The sequence below is a fragment of the Tachypleus tridentatus genome, chromosome 13, assembly GCF_004210375.1.
Source record: "Tachypleus tridentatus isolate NWPU-2018 chromosome 13, ASM421037v1, whole genome shotgun sequence".
NCBI lineage: Eukaryota > Metazoa > Arthropoda > Merostomata > Xiphosura > Limulidae > Tachypleus > Tachypleus tridentatus.
The window spans coordinates 121,561,330-121,586,241 of NC_134837.1; the positions used below are offsets into that span (position 1 = coordinate 121,561,330).

Here is a 24,912-nt window from a genome sequence, read left to right on the forward strand (position 1 = left end):
GTAGTGATCATTTTCCTATTATATTAGAGAGATTGTCCATTGTCAGTGCAACCTGACCTGTATGCCTCAGTGGAAGTTGGACCAGGCTAACTGGCCCTCTTTCACTGCTCTCTTGGAACATGATCCTGCCATCTTATGTAAATCATTGATAGATGATTGTGTAGCAACAGTAACTTACTGTACTGTCCAAGCAGCTGCTTAGTGCATCTCCAAGACATCATCATCTTTCCCACAGCATCCCTGCCCTTGGTGGAATTCTGCTTGTTATATAATATGAAAAGCTTAGAAATGTGCTTGGGATAAATTTCATAGATATCCCATGCCTTTTAAACTGCATTGCATTTCAGCAAGCCCATGCACATATTCAGCAAGTTAGATGTCAAAGCCAGAAGGAATCTTGAATTAAATATACCTCCAGCATTTCTTCAACCACCAGTTTAAAAGTCATGTGGGAGAAGATCCGAAGTTGAGTGGATGGTATACTTCTGTCCCCTTCTATCTTAATATTCAATGGTCATGGAGTTGCTGATGCTCAGAGCATTGCTAATACTTTTGTTGAATGTTTTTCTCATGTATCTAGCTCTTCAAACTCGTCCTCTTCCTTCTTAGCTATTAAAACATGAGTTGAACATCTGTCTCTTTTCTTTTTAACTGGTCATCCCTATGATTACAATTGCCCTCTTACACTGGTGGAACTCAAACTTGCACTTCATCGGTCTGGAAATACATCAGTTGGAACTGATGATATACATTTTGAGTTGCTATGCCACCTTTCTTCTGGCTGTCTTTAACCAGATATGGCAGGAGAATGTCTTTCCTAATGCTTGGTGTCAAGCTATTGTACTCCCTATTCTTAAACCTGGGAAGGATCCAAAGATTCCTTCGAATTACTGTCTAATTGTTTTAATGAGTTGTCTTGGTAAGATCTTAGAAAGGATGATTAATGCTCATCTTGTTTGGTTCCTTGAATCAAACAACCTTCTCTCACCCACTCAATGTGGGTTCTGAAGACAACGTTCCACAATAGACCACTTAATTCACTTTGAAACATCAGTCAGAGAAGCCTTTGCGAAGTGCCAACCTCTTGTTTCTTTTTTTTATTGTTATTTAGAGAAAGCTTATGATACAATGTGAGATATGGCATCTTGCGAGACCTTCACTCATATGGATTGCATTGCAATTTGCCACTTTTTATTAAGCATCTTTTAATGAACTGTCGATTCCAGGTCCGTGGCCTCAATACTTTCCCATTTTTTTCCCACAGGAACTTGGAGTCCCTCAGGGCTGTGTTCTGAGTGTCATGCTTTTCATGATAAAGATTAATGCCATTGGTGAACAGCTACACCCTTCAGTTGCAAATGGTCTTTTCATTGATGACTTTGAATAGCATAGCAGTATCCACAGATCAGCCTCTTCTATGGTCTGGTTATTAAAACCTGACTGTACACTATTTGGCAGTTGACCTGGAGTGAGCAACAAAATAATAAGCTTTTACAAATCAAGCCTTCTTTAGCTCTTTGGCCATCTTGTTTCTGTAAAGATTGAAGGAAGTTGTTTTGGCTAGGCTACGCATTGGTCACAGTTTTTTAACTTGCCACTTTCTTTTATCTGGTACTGATGCACCAATGTGTGGTCTGTGTGGCACTCTGGTCATAATCATACATATTTTATTATAGTGCTGTTATTACAACCAAGAACGACAACACCATTTTAAACGTATTTTTAAGAAAGGTTTGCCCTTGACATTAGCCAGTGTCATAGGTGATACTGTCCACCTCGCTCATGTTTTTACATTTTTAAGAGCCATTGGTCTTTTTAAGTTAACTTAAGGTTTTTATTGGACTATATACTGTTTCAGGATGATTTCTTTTACACATTTTAATTTTTATTTTGACCTGAACCCAGGACTGGAAAGGCCAATTTCAAGTGACTGACAGCAAATTTGAACTTAATGCTTCAGTCTTTCTGACAGATCTTAATTTTACTTATTTTGCATATTTTTACCTTAATTTCTATATACCATTATAGTATACTACATCTTGTTTAGCACAAATAGCCTAGTAGCTTTGTGCCAATAAACATGAAATACCTACTTACCTACCAGCTGATAACCATAATAGCTGTCAATACTTGACAGCTGGCTTATCCAACAGGTTTGGAGTGTTGCACCAGAAGTATCCAGAAGTGAGTTCCAGAACAGGGTATGGGGGAAAGAAGAGACCCTAGCTGAACTTGTAGAAGATTTGGAAAGGCTTATTTATCCTACCTGACAGCTTGTGATGAAATGATGGATTTGTTGATATGTGACCAATTTTTAGGTTAGACACTATGACAGATGGAGATATGAGAATTAGGTTAAGCAAAGTAAGTGTACCTCATTAAAGGAAGCTTGCATTTGATGAGGGAACTAAAATCCATTAATGTTGCACATAAGCAACTAAAGATGCATCTTGAAGTTATGGTATCATTAGACCAAGTTATATTGAAATATCAGCTAGAAGATGTGGTTAGACAACTGTTCACACAGAGTAGAAGGAACAAGTCACAAAACATTAGGTGCTTCAGGTGTGACTTCAAAGGACATATTGCTAAGAATTGCAGACAAAAGCTGCTGGAAATAACTCTTTCAAAAAGCTATTAGAATGAGAGAACTGTTACAGGCATGGGAAACCTGGTTGCTACGACTGAAACCATCAGGAATCAACAGTTGTTCAGACACCAAGGATAAGTCATTAGCTGACCAACTCAAAGTAACAACAAAATGCTAATCAGATGATGGAAAACAGAAATTAACTGGACTTATGGAGTGAAGTTCAGCTGAGAATACCCCATCTACTTCTAATAAAACAAGTTCATAGTACAAGGTTTCCCAGCACTAGTCCTACAGCTACAACAATTTGACTTAATTTGGTATTTAAATATCACATACCACCTGTAGATATAAAGATGAAATGATGCAAACACCAGGTGTGCATGAGATTATGGCAAGAGGAAAATTGAAAGTTACCTATGCTGAAGAAAACTTCTTTGTGTCTTATAATGGTGGATAACTGACTTCAAAGTTACCTATGCTGAAGAAAACTTCTTTGTGCCTTATAATGGTGGATAACTGACTTCAAAGTTACCTATGCTGAAGAAAACTTCTTTGTGCCTTATAATGGTGGATAACTGACTTCAAAGTTACCTATGCTGAAGAAAACTTCTTTGTGTCTTATAATGGTGGATAACTGACTTCAAAGTTACCTATGCTGAAGAAAACTTCTTTGTGTCTTATAATGGTGGATAACTGACTTCAAAGTTACCTATGCTGAAGAAAACTTCTTTGTGTCTTATAATGGTGGATAACTGACTTCAAAGTTACCTATGCTGAAGAAAACTTCTTTGTGTCTTATAATGGTGGATAACTGACTTCAATGAACACTACATATTGGAAACTAACTTCTTGGAGAGACATGAGTACAAAGGCTAACTTCAAATGGCTTTGAAGTCTATGATCAGGAAACCTCTGGCACTAAATAACAAACTGTAACAGAGATTGGAATTCATGGGACAACAAGGAGAGCACTTGTTGTATCATCAAGAATTTAAATGCATGTATTAGGGTTTATTAAAAATTTAGTTCAGACCTAATAAAAAGATTTAACCAAACATTCTAGCCATGTCCTGATGGATTAATGGTCAATAAAACTCTTGTGGATTTGCAAAATAAAGATACCTTTAGAGTCATGAACACAACAAACAATAAGATTTCAGTTAGATCTGGATGGGACCTTTCAAGATGTGAGTATGCACAGATAACTCCACACCACAGAACATCATAAATAGTCACCTTTGAGATAAGATGTGGGAAAACTTTTCAAACAATTACATAATGACAGTTTACCAACTGAGTTACAAGTGTTATATGACCAGAACTGTGAAGGTCTTACATTGTGTTAGTGCCAGTAGTTACATAACTTGTTCACATAATGTCAAGTCATCTTCTGCATTGGATCTCATGACTTAGGCCAAACAAGTAAAATAGATCTCAAGATTGATGCTGGAGATCCAGCCCCAGTATGCTTGTTAACCAGGTGACTTCCATTTGGGAAACAGGCTGAATCTTAAATGTTCCATCATCTCTACAGCCATCCAGTGGCCATGTGGGTAATAAAAAGGTGTTGAAACAATGAAGAGAATGGTTCTACAAGTTTTGGTGCCAGGGATCTGTAGAGAGTTGATGTAAAAACGTAAACTGCTGTGAGTGAGAAGGTTCATTAAAGAAATAGCATGGACAACTAGAGAATTATGTTGGAGAACTAATTGAGATAACTGTATTTAGTGTTCTGTCAAAGAGTAACAATGAAAATAGATAACATCATGGTTGTGATGGACTGTTTCACAAAATGGTCATAGGCATTTGTTGTTCTTAACCAGTAAGTAGACATTCTTGTGAAGAACTTGTCAGTAAATCTGTCTCATGATTTGGTTGTGCCTATGGAATATCAGTTAGGTCAGGGATGGAACTATAAATCTGAGTTGTTTACTAAAATGTGTTGGATCCTTGGGAGTAAAAAATCAAGATAATTTTTTTGTATAACTTCTGATGGTGTGGTGGAGAGATACAACTGAACATTGTTAAATCAGTTAGTTGTGTGTATTAATGAACATCAGAGAAATGAGATCAAGATATTTCACTATTACTGATGGGGTTATCATAAAACAGTAAAATAAAACTACCAGCAACAGTGATGTTTGATAAAGAACCTATACTGTTGTGACAGATGGACATTTTACAACCTGAAGGTGTAGTTATGAATCTAGTAAGTTATTCATTAATGTCATTGTTTTAGATCAGTGCTCTAGTGACAAATGGAAATTTTATAATCTGAAGGTACAGTTGTGAAGCTAGTGAGTTATCTGTTGATGTCATTGTTTTAGACCTGCACTCTGGTGACAGATGTAACCTGAAAGTACAATGGTGAAGGTAGTGAGTTACCTGTTAATGTTATTGTTTTAGATCTGTATTATACTGAGAGATGGACATCTAATGACCTGAAGGTATTAATTGTGAAGTTAGTGAGTCATCTGTGTTAATGTTTTATTTTACATTACTAGGTTAGTACATGAATGTGTAATGTTGGTGAGTAGGGGTAGCTAAGTCACTCTGCAGTTGTTAATAACAGGGTAGGTACACTAACTGGAAAAAGTGGGGTAACATGTCCTTTCTGCCTTATGGGCTAGCAATAAATAGAAATATACAAATAATTGAAGGTATTAATTGTGAAGTAATTTATATGTTAATTTATTGTAGCTTAGGGGGTCAGTAAAAATGGACATGTATTAAAATTTGGTAGCATTAATTGTGACCAAAAGTAGTAATTCAGTCACCTTAACAGGTTGTAACAGTTGATGATAATAATTACTTTTTATGTGTTGAATGGAAAGACTTTTGAAATTTAACATTGATATATAACACTAAAAGTGTTGTAATTAAAGCCCTTGTTGTGTCAATAGTAGTGGTGTTAAAAAAACAAAAAAGCAGTGTTTAATATATTGTGATAAAAACTTTTCCTGTGCCACTAAACAGTTGAAACAAAACTTACAAAATCAGGGAGCTGTAAAGGGTTAGAAGGTTGTAGTTACAATGTGTGTAGATGAATAGTTTATTATATACTATCTTGTTTGAGTAATTTTAAAGTATACGAAAATTTATATACAAACACATTTATTGATAAAGTATTCTGTGTGATCTAAATCATTTGTTAAATAATGTTTTCTTGTCACTTGTGTGTAATGTTAAAATAGATACATGATTGAAAACGTTTTTAATCTGGCCTAATTTATAGCCTCTTGATGGTGACGTTGAAGAATTGAAATGTGTTGAATTATTTTCTGGAGACCATAATCTGATCCAAATTAAAACTAATTTCTGTGTGTGTGTGTGTGTGTATATATTTCAATTTATTTATTATTTTAATGTTTATTAAATCTTTTTCAGAAAATGTACTAATGTTTGAACTGTCAATCTATGGGTTCTTTTAACATTATTTGATAATAATACAAAGGATATGGTGAAATGAGTTAATACAGTCATATGAACAAAACTTCTTCCTATATTTCTGTATATATGGCCCAGCATGGCCAGGTGGTTAAGGCACTCGACGTGTAATCCGAGGGTTATGGGTTCAAATCCCCATGACACCAAACGTGCCTGCCCTTTCAGCCATAGGGGCATTATAATGTGATGGTCAATCCCACTATTCATTGGGAAAAGAGTAGCCCAAGAGTTGGCAGTGGGTGGTGATAACTAGCTGTTTTCTCTCTAGTCTTACACTGCTAAATTAGGGATGGGTAGTGCAGATAGCCCTTGTGTAGCTGTGTGCAAAATTCAAAAGAAACCAAATTTCTGTATTTATGTTTTTCACTAGTGCATACTTTACATTTCTGTTTTTCTTTAATAATATATGTTTATATACACATTCTGAAAACACAAGTAGTTGATTATAAAAATTGTACATTGTAGTAATCTTATTTTCATGAATATTAAAGCTGTTTTAGTATGTATGTATCTGTTAGTCCACATAACTGAAAATGTCTTACAAGTTATTGTTCCATATTTTAAAGAAATTGTTTCTGTATTTTATTAATAATAACATATTAGATATATATTGTAATTTGTTCACATAAATTAAAATCAATTTACAGCTTGAATAGTACACTATATTTTTCAGATGTTTGAAGATGCTTTGGATGAAGGGGCATCATCGTAAGTAATATTCTGTGCATGCTTCTGTGTTATTTGTTTAGTTCATATCTATCGAACATAGAATGACTGTGTATGCATTATAATTTAATTCTAAATCAAACTTGTTTTTAAGTCTGTGTTGTACACATATCCAGCTGTTAGTTTTAATAGAATAGTCCAAGAAGTTTCTATTTGCCCATGCAGACTAAATTGAATATTTGCTTAAATATGTCCACCCCAAAAAAAAATTTAAATGTCTACATTTTTCATCAACTTTTTAATTCTTGTGGAAAACAAAAACAATGCAAAGGTTTGATACTTTGACATTAAAAAATATAAATTAACCTTGAGTATTGTGTGTTACAACCAGTAACAGTTAAGTTTCTCACTGAAGTAATGTCTAAAAATTTAATAGGTAAAATGATCTGGTAATGTGGTACAAGGTGAATTTAATTAACATTAAAGCTGTTGGATAGGTCAAATGAATTTGCTTTAGAGTATTGAGATTTGCTCTAGATATCAATTATGGATTTACACTAAAATTTTTAAGTGAGTCAAGGTTAAACAGAATGATGAGATTGACCACAAGTTTGAAAATACAATCTCATTGGACAGTCACTTACTGGTTTAGATATCTTCCTTCATACTTTCTGTATTGTTTGAAAGCAACCTTTCTGAGTTTGCAAGAAACCTCAAATTTGCTTAGAGCTTCTTGTACTATCCAGTGACTGGTCATTCTACTGAAAATGGAGGTGAAGGCATTACATCTAGATGTTGCATGAATATCTGATTGAACAATATTGCTATCAACATTCTTACACAATCTGTATTAAGCAGTGTTCTCCCTGAGTGGTAACAAGTACTGAAAACAACAAAGGTAACATGAAACAAGATTAGTGTGATTGTTTTCTTGATTTCGTTTTGTGTGAAACCTGCACCTGTTCTGAACAAAGAATGATTATTATAATACTACATGAAGACAGAAATGCATGGTGTATTCAATTACCACAATAGCAAATATTCAATATAACGATTAGACATATGAAGTGAATTGTGGCTTTTATAATAATTTTTTACCTGCCTTAAGAGATAAGATGTAACATTTAGAAGCATTTTTCTCTGTTTGCAGTTTTTGCAGGTTACTAGGCTTTTTATTCAAAAGCATTAGAGAAGCCAACAAACTTAAAACAAACTTTCTTAGTTTTTTGTTTTTTTCTGGTTCATACTCAGTCTATTAAACAAATGTTAATTTTACTGAATTGTTCATCTTACTTGAGATAGAATGAGAAACTTCTGTTTCTATAGTTACTACTGGATTAACCAGATATAGGATCATGCAAAAAATTACGTGTATAACACTCATAATTTTGTTGAACATGATAATTGCTGCTCTGGTTGCATTTGTTTTTGTAATAAGTCAATATTAATTTCTCTAACATACTTTTGAACCATCAGTTAGGTCTTTAAAAGGTTGCTACAGAATCATAAAGAACAATGTAGAAGGTCAGTTTGAAAAAAACAACATTCGCTCGTACAACTATGTATTAACTTAAGTTAACAATACTTTGAAGTTGGTTGTTATACATGCTGTTAAATTTCAGTTACATTACATATTTTTCTTATCTTTGTTCAATTTGTAATCATCAGGAGATCATCTACAGTGTATTGTTATTCCCCAAAAGATTCACTGCAAACTAGCTACTAGCTATGGATTTTAAGATTATCTGGTTTGAAAAATGCTGTTAGTGTTTCTTAGTGTAGGTGCATGGTATATACTTAGTTTTATTGACTGATTTGTGCTATTCTATAAATAGAAAATATTTATATAGGGTAGGTTTGAACTTAACCTGTAAAAGCACAGGTCTTTCTTTGTTAAAACATTTGTGTTAAATAAGAATCTATGATGTTATTAACTTGTAGTCTGCATAATTTGGTGTTTTATCTTCATATTTGGTAAACCTGCTTTTCAGTCTTGGTTTAATTTTGATCTTGTTGACTTCCAAAGTATGAATTGACTGATTTGTCAATAGTTTATTATTAAAAATCAAGATAAAATCTGGTAATACTCTAATTAATTAGTTACATCGGCAAAACTGTTAACCTTGAAAGTGTTTTTTGAAGTAAATTACTACTTTCAATAATGTTTTTATTTTAACAAGATGTGATGGGTTTGTGTCAAGGTTTTTACTCTATTTGATTACATTTAGAAGCCAGGAAAGCAGCTTAATGCAGCAAATTCTCCAAGATGATATGTGACCTATTTTCATTGTATACATAAAGAAAATATACACATCCACTGCTTGAGTACAAGTTTGATATTTTTATGTGTTCTCTTCAGTCTAATCTTTGGTTTTTGAGAGGAAAAGTGATGAAGCTCATTTTATAACAGAAGGTCCAAACTACTTTGTGGTACAAGAAAAGAGTTAAGGTAGTCTTTGGAGGTTAAAGTTTGGTAACCTTTCAATTAACAAACTTTTCAGTTTTTCTTGGTGAAAGGTGACAAAATAATATTGAAGGTATAACAGAGGAAGCACAAAATTGATTATGTGGGGTGGGGTGTATCTTACACACACTTCCAATATGGAGATACTGGTGTGGATGGAATGTTGAAATGGTATTCTGTTTAGGAAGTTTATTATTTTGTTGATTGGTATATTTGTAAACGAAGAATAAACATCCAAGTTTTACCATTTCTCCTTCATTTGTTAGAGTTTTCCATTTTATTGGGGTAATCTGTAATTCAGAATATCCCTAGACCAAGGGACTGATGTGTTAGCAAAAAGGCAGATTGTTACATGGTACTGTGCAGTTACCTATTACTGTGTAATATGATTTGATGGTGAACAAATCTTGGAATTTTGTGTGTGTGTAAACCATTATTGGAAAAAAGTGTGTGTGCTTATAACTGGTACACTGTTGAACTGATTGTCACATAACTTGGCATATACACTTAGGGTCACCCAAAAGTGACATGGAATTAGTGTTTAGATTTGTCATCCCTAGGGGTTATGAAACAAAAACTTAAATATATTGATGATTTAATTAGCATAAATAATTCTGAAATATATAATGTTATTGACATCATTTATCCAACAGAATTAGAAAATACTTCAATTTCTAATACAGATACACGTTATTTAGATTTAGAAGTTAAAGTAATTGATAAAAAGGATATCAATATTAATATTTTTGATAAAAGAAAATATTTTGATTTTCCAGTTTATGGTTTACTCTCCTTACATGGTAATGTGCCATACCCATCTTTATAAACATAACTTCTCTGTTATTTAGATATTGTAAAATTTGAAATAAATTACAATATGTTATTAATAATGTTGATATACTGATATGAAAATTAATAGTTAATGAATTTAATAAAGTAATTTTAAATAAAATTATTAAATTATTCTGTAATAACTACAAAAATGTATTGAATAAATACAAAGAAAGTAAAATCTGAGAAATTCTATTAAAAATTATTTTTAGTTAAAAATAAGGTAACTTACAAACTTTACTTTATTTGGATGTACACCTTGAGCTGCATATAAAAGCACAACAGTCTCAATGAACTACCACTTTACTGATGTGTTAATTAGTGCCTCTGCCATACTGGGGGCAGGAGTGCTTACTTCAAGAGGTAAGTTTTATCTTACTTACCCTCAAATGGTAGTACCTTATTTTCATTTTTTTAAGTTTATTTATTTATTTTTCATCTTTTTATGTTTATATTTTCCTTATTCTTATTTTAACTTGGGAGAGCAGTCACCTTCCCACAACTGTTTGCAGACAGTGAAGGGTGATATAGATTTGGGACATTGTGGGATTGAGCACCTACATCTCTCTCTCTCCTAATTTCTAATTTTCTTATGTGAGACTAACAAACTGGAGGCTAAGACTGATAGATGGTGTATCCCCACTGCAATGTGGGTTCTACTTTGCAGTCACTTCCAAAATCTAGGCTACATTTTATAATCCCACATTGTAGCTTTTACCCTAGGATCCTTTTTTAAAAATATGCAGCATATTTTGTTTCATGTTAATGTGTTTTGTTTATGGCTTAAAAATTTATAATTACTGTGCATGTTCTGGTGTATGAACTGTTAGGGCTACCTGGGGAGAGTAACTGGTCATTCAGAGTTCAGTTTTATGTATACTTTACACTGTTTTTGTGTTTGTTCATCATGTCTGTAGTTTTTAAGTGATCACATTTTGTATGAACTCTTTGGAGATACATAAAGCATCATACAGGGGTTAAGTGTTCAATCCATGGATAGAAGAACATTCTGCATTTCTACCAATCACAGTTAGAATTGGTGTATACTCTTCAACGTTCAGAATTCTGAATACCCCGTTTCATTCTCTCAAGCATCCTAGTGTGTCCTGTTCAATTCTGTTAACTTATATTGTGCTTCAATTTCCACACTTATAAGTTAAATAGTTAAGTTGTTGGAACTGGCTCTTTTATATCTTTCATATTCTTTGAATGGGATATATACCTTGTCTTTTGTCTAGGTCTTTAGATTCGGGGAATTGGGAGATATCATCAGATCCTTTAGACTCAGTTGGTAAATGTTCTGTAAAGCAGGGAGGATGGAAGCTCCAGGAAGTTTTAGATGAAACCTGTCATGCCCTGGATCTCTTTCTCAACAACAAGTTTAATGATGCTCTTAAAATAGTATCCTCCAGGTCAGTAAGAAATTTCATCTTTGTTTCAGTGATTCTGTTATTCTGACTTGTTTTAATGTAAACTTTTCTGTGTATAAAAATTCTCAACATATTTTACTTTATGAATATTCATTGTAAATGAGTTTTAGTTTGTTTTCAGTAGGAAATGAAATGTGTGTGTGTGCACTCATGGCTCATTATTAAATGTAAAGAACTATGTCAAAGTTAACAGTTGCTGATACCAGTCGAAGAAGTAACATAAATTAAAAGTCAGTATACTAAAACACCAGTGCAACATTTCAATGTTGTATGAAATCACTTGTGTTAGCCTAGTTTAGTGAAGTGTGTGCTTTATATTTACTTTTATCCCTTCTTTTTAAGAGCACACGACAGTATTTATCATGGAGTAGGCCGTGGAACGATTCTCTTTATACAGGCAATAATGACAATGGAAATGGTAAGATTTGTTTAATTACATTATTATTAAAAAACAAATATTTCTGATTCTGAACATTGAATTAATTGATTGATGTGATTTATAATGTGTAAAAGAACAACTTGCTCTTGCTTTAACCTCTTTTCCAAATGACTGATCTCACTTGGTTTAGTCAAATGGCCTGAAACACTCCAGAGTGAGGAAAGATTCTACAAGTACACTATGGATACTTCAGTTCTGAGACTGTATATCTCTTGCTACATCCATTCTTTTTTATCTATACCTTTACCACTTGAATGTGTTTAATGCTCTTATTGTGTTATTTTTCCCTGGATTGTTTAGCTATGGCATTAGTACCTCATAGATTGGCTCTGTGTTTTTTAGTTGCACCATAGCAGCTCATAGAATAGCCGAGTTCTTTTTAGTTACAAACATTTGGCCCTTAGTTCCATCTCTTGACCAATTTGTGATCTGATTACAACTGCAGCTATTGTGGACTCCCTCCTTGTTTTCAAGTATAAACATTTAGCTCACAGCTCCGTTCATCTTGTGACTGATTTGGGATCTAATTGCAGCCATGGCTTTTGCAGATTCTCTATTGATATGTGTTTAATGCTCTTATATTTAACCAAATTGCTATGTTTAAAATCAGGGTTTTAATTTAAACTATAAAGATACTGTTATATTATGTTTTAACTTCCCCCTCCTCCCTTTCAAATACCAAAATCAACATAACTGCTTTGATATGAGTAATTTGGTACGTGTTTATTTTTTCACATGACTTTTTGTGGTTATGACGTTACAGTATCAGATGTTGATGAATATTGTAAACTGATTCTATGTAATATGCAGGTGTACCATGAGCTTTCTACCCCATTACTTAATATGTTGAATTTTTAAAGTTTGGATGCATATGGAGTACATTTAGCTTCTGATATAAAAAGTCAATGGAACAATTAAGTTTTTTTCACCTTGGTCACACATGCAATTGGGTCACTTTGCTAAGACATCATACAATTGTTTAAGCAAGAAAGATTGCACATCTAGTCCTTGTATTGAACTGAAAGTGAGTCTCTGTCAGATTAGTGATATGTATGTCCTGATTAGTCCAAAATATTTGTTTATTTATTGTTTCTCAGTTAAAGAGAGGTTTATAGGTGGATATCATTCTGCTAATAACTACCTGTAACTGTCAGTTTTCAACTGCCTTTGAATACACTTCAGGCTGATAAACAGTGTATTGTGTTAACTGGATAATTTTATGACTTTTTAACTTTGGGAGATTCACAGGCTATGGCAAAAATAGCATTTTGGAAAATGTGTGTTTTATATCCCTAGTGATGCCAGTCTGTTAGATGTGTTATGAGGCACTAGATGGTAATTAGTAGAATCTGTTTTTTAAATCTTGGTATAATTTGTATAAAATTAGGAAATCCTATCGATATGCTGTTTTTCAGCTTTAGTTGTATCCAGAGTTGGTAAAAATTGAACCCAAGATGGTCAAAGCACTAGTATAGATGACCATGGAATATTATTAGTAGGACTCTTTTAACAAATAATTTTTAGTTTATAGTCTAGATTGTTAAAATAATGGGAGTTTTGAAGTGATGATAAACAGTATATTTATGACTGTTGTGTAAAGTCAACTAAACTGTGAACTACATATATATGTGTATAATATAATTAGATTTGCTGAGGAAGTATTAAACCCTTTCCAGCCCACAGATGGTATACAACCATTATTTCTGCTCTTTCATTAATAAAAATTAAACTTGTAGACATAATCATTCCTTAGAGAAAGATATCTCCATACATATTGTTTTCTACCCTACAGAGTGATATTGAGCTGGCTATGGATGCATTAAAACAGGCTGTTAAAGTTTCTCAGATGTACAGGAGAAAAGTGTCAACAGTGTCTCGGATCCTTCATCACCCTGACTACAATTCTTACACTGAAGGTGAACTGTTCAGTTGTTGTTTACATAATGTATTTTATTATCTGGAAACTAGATAATGATTTATAATATTGTACTTGAGTATAATCCAGACAGACATTCAAGGTCTTAATATAATTAAAAACTGTCTTTAGTTACATTTTGTATTTGAGTGGTGTATTACTTAACCACGTATTTTATAAATTTCTCCCTCTGTTCAGACCACAGAGTGTTGCAAAATTGTGTATAGGTCCATTTTATCATGTGAAAGATAACATACACATTGCAATGTCTTGTTCAGAATTGCTTGACGTTGATGTAAAATGACATGTTTTACACTTGTAAGTATCACGTGGTGTAGCTATGGTATTATCACAACACCATGACTCGTAATGCATGTTCTCTCATCCATACGACCAAGTTAGCAGTTTTGCTACCTTTCATACATTGGGCTCCTGAATAAGATTGTTTGAACAGTGGGAAAAAAAATCTTTTAAATGGCTGTATAGAGCCAGTGGAGTTTGATTCAGATTGAACTATTTTAGATGGTGTAATTGAATGATTTTTAAAGATTATTATGTTATTCAGATATATAGTGAAAGTTGCTCACTGTTTACCTTCATACTTCTTACTAGGTGATTTAACAAAGTAAGGATTCTAAGTTTAAAGAAGTAAACACTTGTCTTTCAGTTGAAGTCCATGCTGAGCTAACCTATGCAGAATGTCTACTGATGAATGCTATTTTGACCTTTGTTTACGACCAAAGTCTACTCACCTTTGTTAAAGGAGGAATTCGGATTCGATCATGCTATCAGTCTTACAAGTAAGAATTGTTATTTTTCTGTCTTGTGTTTACCTTGTAGATTATAGCTGTATTAAAGCTATAGGTTTTAATGAGTGTTTTGGATGTTATCTCAATTCTAGTAGTCCAGTGGATCACCATTAACCCTATGGATTTATAATGCTAAAATCGGAGGTTTGATTCACTTCTGTGAACGGAGCAGATAACCCTGTTTGATTCTGCTATGAAACACACGTGCTTATGCCTCCAATGAATATCTACACATACAAACAATCAGTTGGAAAATTTTATGCTGTTGAACGAAATTGAAAATTTGATTAACATTTTAAGGTAATATTCACCAGATGTCAGCACTGTTGCACATGATCTAACGCAGAGATATTAAGTTTTCAAATTGATATTCTGATATGTTTGTAGTAGAAATAGTTGTTGGCATTTGTAGTTTTACACATTTGTGTGTTATGAAACTCAATAGTTTAATAGATATCTTTTTGATGAAGGAGGAGTGGCTGATGTTTGTTTTTCATCCATTCTTCAATATCATTATAATTGGTTTTGTTTTTTATTGCTTTTTGTGAAACTTTTTGTTGTAGGCTGATAACTGTTCCTCAAATAAGTCCCTAGGGTCTCTGCAGAAAGTTTGAGGGCTTATAACACAAAAAATCAGGTTTTGATGCCCATAGTGGGCACAGAATAGATAGTTTGTTGTGTAGCTTTGCATTTATCAACAAAATCCTTATACTGTTTCATTTTTGGTTATTTTTAATGTATGACTTTCAGTATGACCTAACTTGGATGTGAAATTAAATAAATTACCTCTGTGTACCTACCTGTATGTATATATTGTATTTATTCATTCTAAAACTCAATTAAAATTAAATTTTTATTTTATATGCTATAACAAAGATCGGCTTCTTGTACTTGTTTTATTTATTTCCCAATTTTGATAAGCAATAATTATATTAAAGCACTTAGAATAGGATTTATTCAAAACATAGTTCCAAATGTTTAAATAACTAGAAACCTGCCGTACAGAAAGATGAAAGATTCTACTAAGAGAATTAAAAAGAAATGACATTTGTACTTTGTTGTTGTTGTTAAAAAAAAAAGTTATACCCACTTAAAACACTTGTTTATAATAAATAGTAAAGATTATCACACTTTCTGTTTCTGTGACAGTTGATTTCTGTTAATTAACCTGCATTTTCCATTCCCTCTTCCTTGGTGACTTGGCAGTGAATCTGAAGGTACATAACACTAAAATTGGATTTTCAATATACATGGTGGATACAGCATATGTAGGTGGCCATTAAGTAGCATTTTGTTTAATAACAAACATTTTCTACTCCTTTCTTTTTAATTAATGTCTTAAATTAATTAATGTTATTACTACTACAGGTGATATAAAAGTTTTTCTTCTTCTTACTCCTTCCTTCAACCTTTTTTTGGTTTCATTTCTGTTCCAGTATTTTTAAAATTTTATTCCAGTAATTGATTTTGATGTCATTAACCATGAAAAAATACATTTTGAACAGTTGTAGTGGGCAGAACTTGGATAAGTTACAATGCTGTTTGACTTTTTACGTTCCCTGCTTAGTTGTCAAGGTTTAATGTAAAGGACTTTCTACATGAGAAAGATCGAAGCGAGCTGTTTTGAGACAGTGTAGTACACTCAGTTTTCACATGTGTAGTGAAACAAATCAGTAAGACTTTTAATCTGTTTTATGCTATCATTAGATATTAAAGGCATTAAACATTATTTTGTAGTCAGATCATTTAGAAAGCAAAAAAAATTATTTTTTTATTTGCAGTGTACTAATTCATTTTATTACTTGATATTTTAGAGAATCCCTACATATTTTGAACAAACGTGATTTTGAAGATATTGGAAGAAAAAGACATTTTGAGAGTGGTGTGCGGATGGGTGTTGGAGCATTTCATTTGGTAAGGTGTTCAAACTTGTTACAGTTTCTACTATGAAGTAAAAGCAATAATTTCTAGCATGATAAAAACGTGTTGAATCCACCTTATGGTTAAAGGTCATTTACTTTTTTAGAGACATTTGCTTTGGTCCTTGTATTTCTAAGAGCAATAGAATAAGGATTTTCTGAGATCAAGTAAAGGAAAATGTTAAAACATTTGGAATAACCAGAATACCTAAAACTCATTTCAGAGGGAATGTAGCAAGAGTGCCTTACTTGTTAACATGCTAGACTGGATCTGAGATCTGTGTTGCATTACTGTTAAAAAAAAAAATCAAATTCTGCACTTTGAAAACATGAGTGTATTGTAATCACAGTGCTCTCAAATCTCACTGTTTGGTCTAATAGGAATATATCAAATCTTTGGTGTTGACTAGGTGCCTTGCTTTATGGTCAGTGGCTTCAAAATTAGGGGTTATCAGTGTAGTTAGCCCTCATGTAGTTTGTCATGAAATATAACTTACGTAAATCTCAATGAATGGATGTAAGTAAAATCTGAATGTTCTGGAAGCTGAGTTCAAGTTGAGAATATTTCTCAAAAAAAAGTTACTTTTGCTTGGGAAATTTTGAACAAACACGATCTCTTTAAAATCAAGTTTCCATTGTTTAAATCTTAAGATTAATGTTTTGATTGTTATGAAAGTTAAAATCATGTTTATTAGGTTTTGTTCCAATTGAAATGTATCTCTGGAAACGTATATAAATATATTTCTATGTTGTAATTATCTAAACAAATTCAAAGGATCTCTTGCTGGTATCAACTGTTCCTATTGTCATTTGTGCAGATAATTCACCTGCTTTAGTAGTAGTAATGTTTTCCTCTAGATGGCATTATGAGAAAACGATTTTTTTTTTCTTGTATATCACTTCCATTTTAGGGTGCAGGTTGGTCATGTGGTAGAGCTGTGGGTTTTGGAGACAACAAGCTGGGTTTGAATATGTGAAATACCACAAAATACTCCATACATTTTAAGCTGTGAGTACATTATAAGAATGCAGTCAGTACCTTATCATGGGATCTCTGGTGGGATAGCAGTAATTTTCAGACTTATGAAGTTAAAATCCAGGGTTTTATTTCATGTGGTGCACACAACAGATAGCCCAATGTTACTTTACTTAAAAAAAAAATCAAACAAACCCTTAACATGGTACTGCTGACTGACTTCCTTCTCTGATCAGTAGCTCAAAATTATGGATGATGGCAGCTATCCTTAGTAGCTTTGCCATAAATACCAATAGATTTCTTTGTACTGTTTAACTTAAAATACTTGTGAGTAATAAGTGTTCCTAAATTGTATTGAAACCTTTTTAACCCTATCATGACTGGCATCCTTTATTGCACTTGACACAAGGTTTTAGTGACTTAAATTAAAATTGTTATTAATCTGCTCTTTGTTTGTTATACCACTTAGTATTGCAAAAAAAACCTTGCCTAATAAAATATATAATAGGATATGTTATGAATTCTTCATTTTTTAAAATGGTATTTTTAAAAATTTTGAATTTACTCTAGTTTGACACATTTTCTCTAAACATCTTCTCTTTTCTATTTTATCCACCACCACTCCAATACGTATGAAGTAAGATGTAAATTACTCATTATAAGATCGTCATTGCTCAGACAAACCATAATTTTTTTAGCCTTCAATTTTTAATAGAGCTATCAACTAGAAAATCAGACCCATCCTGCCACACCCACCTGTCACATCCTTTCTTTCAGGAATTTTTAATAGTTTTCTCTCACATTTAATCCTTTATAACCAGTAGAAAGTCAGGGTTTTCATACATTAAATGATACAGTGATTAACATTATTTTCTGTACATTTCCAAGCTAAACATAATTACTATCTCAAATTTTATTGTTGTTGTTGTATACATAGAAAGCCAGAAAAATTGTAAAAGTTAGTGAAAATTGTGTATTTTTTCTCTGTTACTCGTCTATGTTCTTTGGTGCATTATTTAATTAAATAAAAAAATATTTAGTGCATTACAACCATTAATATATAAAAAGAAGTAAGGTTAAGTGTCAACAGCAGGAAAAAAAGATTCAGGTATGTACTTTGTTTCATGTTTATTCTTTATTTATTAGCACAGACCTAACTAGAAAATAAAAGTGAGGATATTTTCAGGTTAGTTAAGGTTAAAGTAGTTAAAATAAATACTATAATAAAAATGTTTCATAATGCACTTGGGCAAGCAGTAAGTGTGTAATGAGATTCAATAGTGTAACATTCCCATCCTTTTCTCCAAGTGATTTACAGTTTATAATGGTGTGAATAGTAGTTAGACATGGTTCAAAGGGCAGTAAAAGGACAATAAAACAATTAAATGTAATTGTATATAGTTGTATGCAGTTAAAAGTTTAAAGCCCCCAGTAGCAGAGTGGTATATTTGCTAAAACCATTAGAAACTGGATTTCAATACCTGTGGTTAGCAGAGCACAGATATTCTATTGTTTAGATTTGTACTTAATTACAAACAAACAAATGTACAAGTTTAAAGTTGCTTTGGGCAAATGAATGTAGTTTCATGTTATAATTTGAAGTCATTCTAGAAAGAAAAATGACGATAAAAATTTTTTTTCGTGGTTACGAGGTCAGTCAAATTGACCAATGTTGTTTATTATTATGGTGGAGAAAATAACATATAAAATGTAAAGTTTTAGTGAAATGAAACATTTGAAATGTATTTAGAGTTTACAAAATACACAAATGAAATGTGAAATTTTTAAGATGAAGAAAAGTATTTAAAATTTTAATATGAAAATCACTTTGCACACTAACTTTTTAAAACAAATACTCTATATTAATAGACAAATCTCTGTTTAAAATATTTCATTAAAAACTGATTTTTTTTGTGTACAAAATACTTGTAATGTTTATTGAAAGTCCACTAGATTTTGTGAAGGTACTTCCACTATTAAAAGTTGTAGTATTAAAATTATATACAAGTAAAAATGGTATTGTTGTCAGTCCCTAAGACTGTCTATGTATTGAGAGAACTAAGATATGAAAAAAAAATGAATGTTTGAGTGATTGGTAACCAACATATTCATATGCTTCAAGTTTGTTTGTAGTTGGGGGCTAGTACATAGTTTATTATAGAAAATTATGCTGAGGGTCAATTTGTGCTTTTTATAGTTTTCATGCTGTTACTTTTAAATTGGTAAGTTTATGTTCATGAAGTTTGGCAGATTGTTAGAAAACATTATAATGTTTTCAAATGCAAAATATCAGATTTTAAGGTTTGTTAAGCAGAGTTTTTCTCATGCCTTTTTATTTTTGTATGTTGCTTATCAAATATGTAAAATAATTTTAAAATAAGAAACACTTTTAAGCACCAGAACATTTTCAAATTTTGCATGTGAAATTCTTATTGTGTCTAGATAGTTTTATCAAATGTTTTATAAGAAAAACTTAACATTTTATATATATTATTTTTACCAACAAATCTCTGTATGGGGTAAGTCGATTTGACCAATCTTGTAACCATCATATAAAATTAGAAATTAAGTATAAATTATGCCTTTTTTTAATTCTAGAATGACAACAGATTATAACAGGAAACCATAAACGTTTAGGCGTAAATAGCTTAAATCTTTTTACATTTGTATTGATTTATTATTTTTATTATATTAACCTTTCAGCTTTATTTGACTAATAATACAGAAGTTACAATGATGTGGCACACATGCGCTCATGTTGCTGTATAAAACTGACTTTTAGCCTTTACAAATTGACCTATATTGGTTTTATTTTAGTGGACTAGTATTGTCTAAAATAGTCATTTCAATTATTATACATTGCATTTGTATATAATATTTACAAACAAGTTTTTAAACATATTTTTTAAAACATTGAACAGTAAATAAAGAAGTAAAGCAAACAATTATCTCTTCTGGTTACGACCTTTGTACTTGGTTGCTTCTTAAAGTTTGCGCATGGAGGATGTGAAATTAAATCATTTTTTTAGGTTTTATATATACATTTGAATAATTAAAAAATTGTACATTACTTAACTGATACCATAGAATTCCATTATAGTATATTAAATTTAATCACTGAGCTATATTTGTATATAAATAAAATATGAAATTTCGAACTGGCTAAACACTCAACTTACCACCACAAAGGTTTGTCTTGAAAGAAAGAGAGGACAATGTTATACTTGAAAATGGTAGAGAAAATCATTAAGGTGACATTGTAAGCTTTTGTTTGGTTATTCACGTATTACTTATAGAAGTAAATGCATACAAGTGACTTTCCAAAAATGGAAAGAGGTGAACAGGGGCCACTGTCTTTGATTCACTAAATATAGAGATAACTCAACAAATAGAAAAGATAAAAAGGTTATTTTATATTCTAGCCTTTCAATACCATAACTTGAGTTCCTAATTCATACAAAACTGTAGACTTTATATTTTGACATCACAGACATCTGTTTTGAACCAGTGCTGCATTCAACATACCATGTGATACAGATGTTCAGCTGTGTTTTTTAATATTTAATTTTAAGTTAAGAAATTAAATAATCTATAATATGAAAATTTGTGTTATAATCTACAGTTTGATACCAAACTTAACAACACAAATTCATATAAAATTTTGAATGCGATTCAATAAACAATGATGTGGTCTTTGACCCAAGACCCATTGGGAAAAGATTAAGGAGACAGACAAAACCTTTTATGGGTATTGTTTGTTGAATAAATTTCCTTTGGCCAGTGGTTTAAATTGAGGTATAACTATACCTGAACCCTAGGGTCACTTAGTTCATAAGATGCTGTCCATGTTAAAAAATTGAGATTGATTTTCTTTCCCATTTAGATGATGTCACAACTCCCAACTCGGGTGCTGAGACTGCTGAAATTTGTTGGGTTCTCTGGTAATAAGGTACATATCACACAAAGAAAGTTGTATGGGTAATCAAAATAGAAACCAGAATTGTTGTCCAGCCATGTTCAGTATAAGTAGTTTAATTTTTGTACTTTGTTAATGTGTTTAAGAATGATTATTATTGTACATAAGTCTTTTTTGTAAAGATTATAATATTTTTGTCCTTGCTTTCTGTAAATATTTATTTTTAAAAACGATAAAGATTATCTCATAAACCTTTAGTTTTGTATAGTGAATAATACTAGTTGACTGTACAATACATGTGGTTTACATATTAAGTTTATTTTGTTTTAATGTTTCATTCATAATATTGTAGGGTAAGGTTTATCCTACCAGAAAGTGTGACATAAAGAAAGATATTAGGTGAGGGGACTTAAACTTTTGTTATATACTAACATTTGTATATTCTTTCTTTAACAGCATCAAACTAATTAAACTATTTTATCTCTTATCCCTTATCCTTGCTTGGATCTGCATCACTACTAATACAGTCCCAAGAAGTAAGTGGCAATCTTGTGTATATTTGTAAATGTTGGTAATGTTCAAGTAGTGTGAAATAAGTTTTTGTTTTTTGTCACGCCCCCTTTGTGTAAGAGTTAGGTATCTGAATGTATGTGTAAGTTGCCAGATGTAGATTTGTTTACTCATACTTGCCAGAAATGGAAAGAAATAATTAATTTAATGTAAAGTTTTAATGTCCTAAGAAATAATAATGTACTAACTTATCAGTACAAGACTGTGTGATGAATCAGTTTTTAGGGTTCTAAAGAGCAATAACCTACCAACTTATTAATCATTTTAATATTGTATGACATGTTAGTGATTCTGTAAGTTTTGTTTTTATCTCTTGCTTTATTAATCAGTAGAAGACTAACACACGTGAAGGTATGATAATAGTTTTGATACTTCAAGTGTAAACAGTACTTGTGTGATAATAGTTTTGATACTTCAAGTGTAAACAGTACTTGTGAGATGATAGTTTTGATACCCCAAACATTAACAATATTTACAGACGTTTGGTCAGAAAGAATTAGAAGAAGGTTGTGACATAAGAGATGGTTTACGTTCTCCACTGTGCGTCATTCTGATTTGTGGCTTTCACACGTATGTTGTGTATGCTTTAGGTGAGTCAATTTTTTATATCTTAACACAAGTACTATTTATGAATAATATTTGTAACATCTTGTTTTCTATTTATGTGTGTATTTTGAACAGAAAATAATTTTATCCATTTATTTGACCAAGCAGCCAATGATCCATCCACCTAGTTATTTGTTGGTCTGTTAGTTACTCTATATTGGAGGTAAGGTCATGTAGCTAGAGTTTACTAAAGAGTATAACATCACATGAAGGATGATCACAGTTACATCTCTGCATGCCTACAATTGCAAGAATATGCCATAGGTCTTAGCAATGAACTTTGAACCTTGCACATGCAACTTGAGTGTATCCTATATGTGTATCCACTGTCAAGTTTGTTTGTAGACAGACCAGCCACTCTTATTTATGCATCACGAACATTTCATTTATTTAATTATTATAACTGTCCTCTACTGAGGTTGATGTTTTGATATTTTATTTACAAAGTTTTAGTTATAAGTAGTATTAAATTGATTTATGGGAATTTCTGGTTTATGCTTAGTATTTGTGGTAAAAAAATAAACAAAACGTGCAGGAGTGTGGTATTCAACATTGGGCCTTCTGGACAGCAGCTTGTACCAGACAAAAGATGTTTTCTGAGGTGCTTTTTTTATGTATCTCTGATTTGAAATCTATAAAGGATTTATTGCAAGGAGTGTAGCTCCCCAGTGGTATGTCTGCACATGTAAAATGCTAGAAACTGGATTTCGATACCTATGGTGGGCAGAGCACAGATAGCCCATTGTGTAGCTTTGTGCTTAACTTCCAACAAACAAAGAGGGAGTGTAGGAGAAAATATTCAAACATGATTTTCATAACAAATATCAGTCCATCCTTCTGGTTCTATTTGTTTTTAATTTTAAACATGTAATAGGTTATCATTAAATTTCTGAGTTAGTTAGAACTTCTGTATTACAGTGACAAGTATAAACAAATATTACAAATTAGCATTCCATATTTTAACCAGTGAAATACAAAAGAAAAACAACAACTTACAAATCCAAGTCTTCAGAGTAAACAGTGTGTACTTGTACATGAAAAAGTTTATTTTATAAACATTAGAAGCAATAAACCTACCCATCATTTTATATGTATCTTATAAATGTGTTGACTAACTATTTTGAATGATTTTATTGTTTATTTAATAGGCTTACAGGCAGTCTTATTAGGAAGTGACATTTTAAAATCTTCCAGCATCTTCTATATATACAGTTAGAAAAGACCATCTTATAGTATTAAAAGTCTAAAGTTTTATTTTTGAATTTTTAACAATTCATATTCACTAGATAATGTATGACTTCGTTAATAATTTGACTCATACTTGTTAATACAAACTTGGTTTTGATATAATTCCTTTTTTCTCTTGAATTGATTCAAAGTAATACAATTATGAAAATATCAGTTTTACATTGCAAATAAGATAAGAAAGGTTTGTAAACTGTTACAGTTGACACAGGTAACAGCTTATGATATTTGTCTTCATGTACAGTTTAACATTTGAAGAGCACTACTAATTATACTTTTCTTTTCAGGCTTATGTGATGGTGACTTAGAACTATGTGAAAAATATGTTAAACTGATGCTTAAGAAGTACCCAAAGGTATCATTACCACTTTGTTTCAAGCCATGTTTAGGTTAACTGTAAATCCCTAAATTGATGTGTCTAAACCTATCATTGCCATGTTTAGGTTAACTGTAAAATCCCTAAATTAATGTGTCTAAACCTGTCATTGCCATGCTTATTTCTAGCCATGTTTAGGTTAACTGTAAAATCTCTAAGTTAATGTGTATAAACCATTATATGACAGAAATCTGTACATGTGTGTAACACTTCGCGTGTAATTTGTGAGCATCTAAACTGATTGTCATAAAACTTGGCATGTACCTTTAGGACACCCCATCCTTATCAGTGACATAAGGTGTTTGGCATTTGAATCTAAATCCTGTAAGTCTCCTACCTGGAGGCTCCCATGCATTGAACAGGTAACTCACTTAGCATACCTGACTTGTGTATGTGTACACTGTCAGAATTTAACTTGTACATAAAAAAAAAAAACTAGGTTTTCAGTGGGAATCATATTACTTTACAATACTGACGACTGTAATTATAATTGTATAGTCACTTAGCTTGGAAGTTTTTATATCTACGTGCATCAAAAATATTTGAGTTGTCAAGCACAACTCCATTGAGGCTACCCCTCGGTGTGGATTCCTGTACGTGGTGAGGGGACCTCCCAGGGAAGGTCTGTTCTCTCTGGTTACCTTCTCTGGGATCTAAACATCCACCCACGTGTTTGCCGTGCGTGGCGACCCGTGAAGGGGAGGACAAGA

General features: G+C 32.0%; 1 protein-coding gene across 4 annotated transcripts in view; it reads left to right on the forward strand.

Annotated features, from left to right (window-relative positions):
• The window catches only part of LOC143240478 (tetratricopeptide repeat protein 39A-like), a 68,815-nt gene that overhangs the window by 23,719 nt on the left and 20,184 nt on the right, over positions 1-24,912 (forward strand). For all 4 annotated transcript variants that reach the window (XM_076482949.1, XM_076482947.1, XM_076482948.1 and 1 more), the window contains exons 2-10: positions 6,714-6,748; positions 11,240-11,413; positions 11,774-11,849; positions 13,663-13,786; positions 14,453-14,585; positions 16,409-16,508; positions 21,373-21,438; positions 22,454-22,565; positions 24,114-24,181. In XM_076482949.1, the coding sequence (XP_076339064.1) occupies positions 6,714-6,748; positions 11,240-11,413; positions 11,774-11,849; positions 13,663-13,786; positions 14,453-14,585; positions 16,409-16,508; positions 21,373-21,438; positions 22,454-22,565; positions 24,114-24,181 (888 nt within the window). The remainder of the gene's footprint in view (positions 1-6,713; positions 6,749-11,239; positions 11,414-11,773; positions 11,850-13,662; positions 13,787-14,452; positions 14,586-16,408; positions 16,509-21,372; positions 21,439-22,453; positions 22,566-24,113; positions 24,182-24,912) is intronic.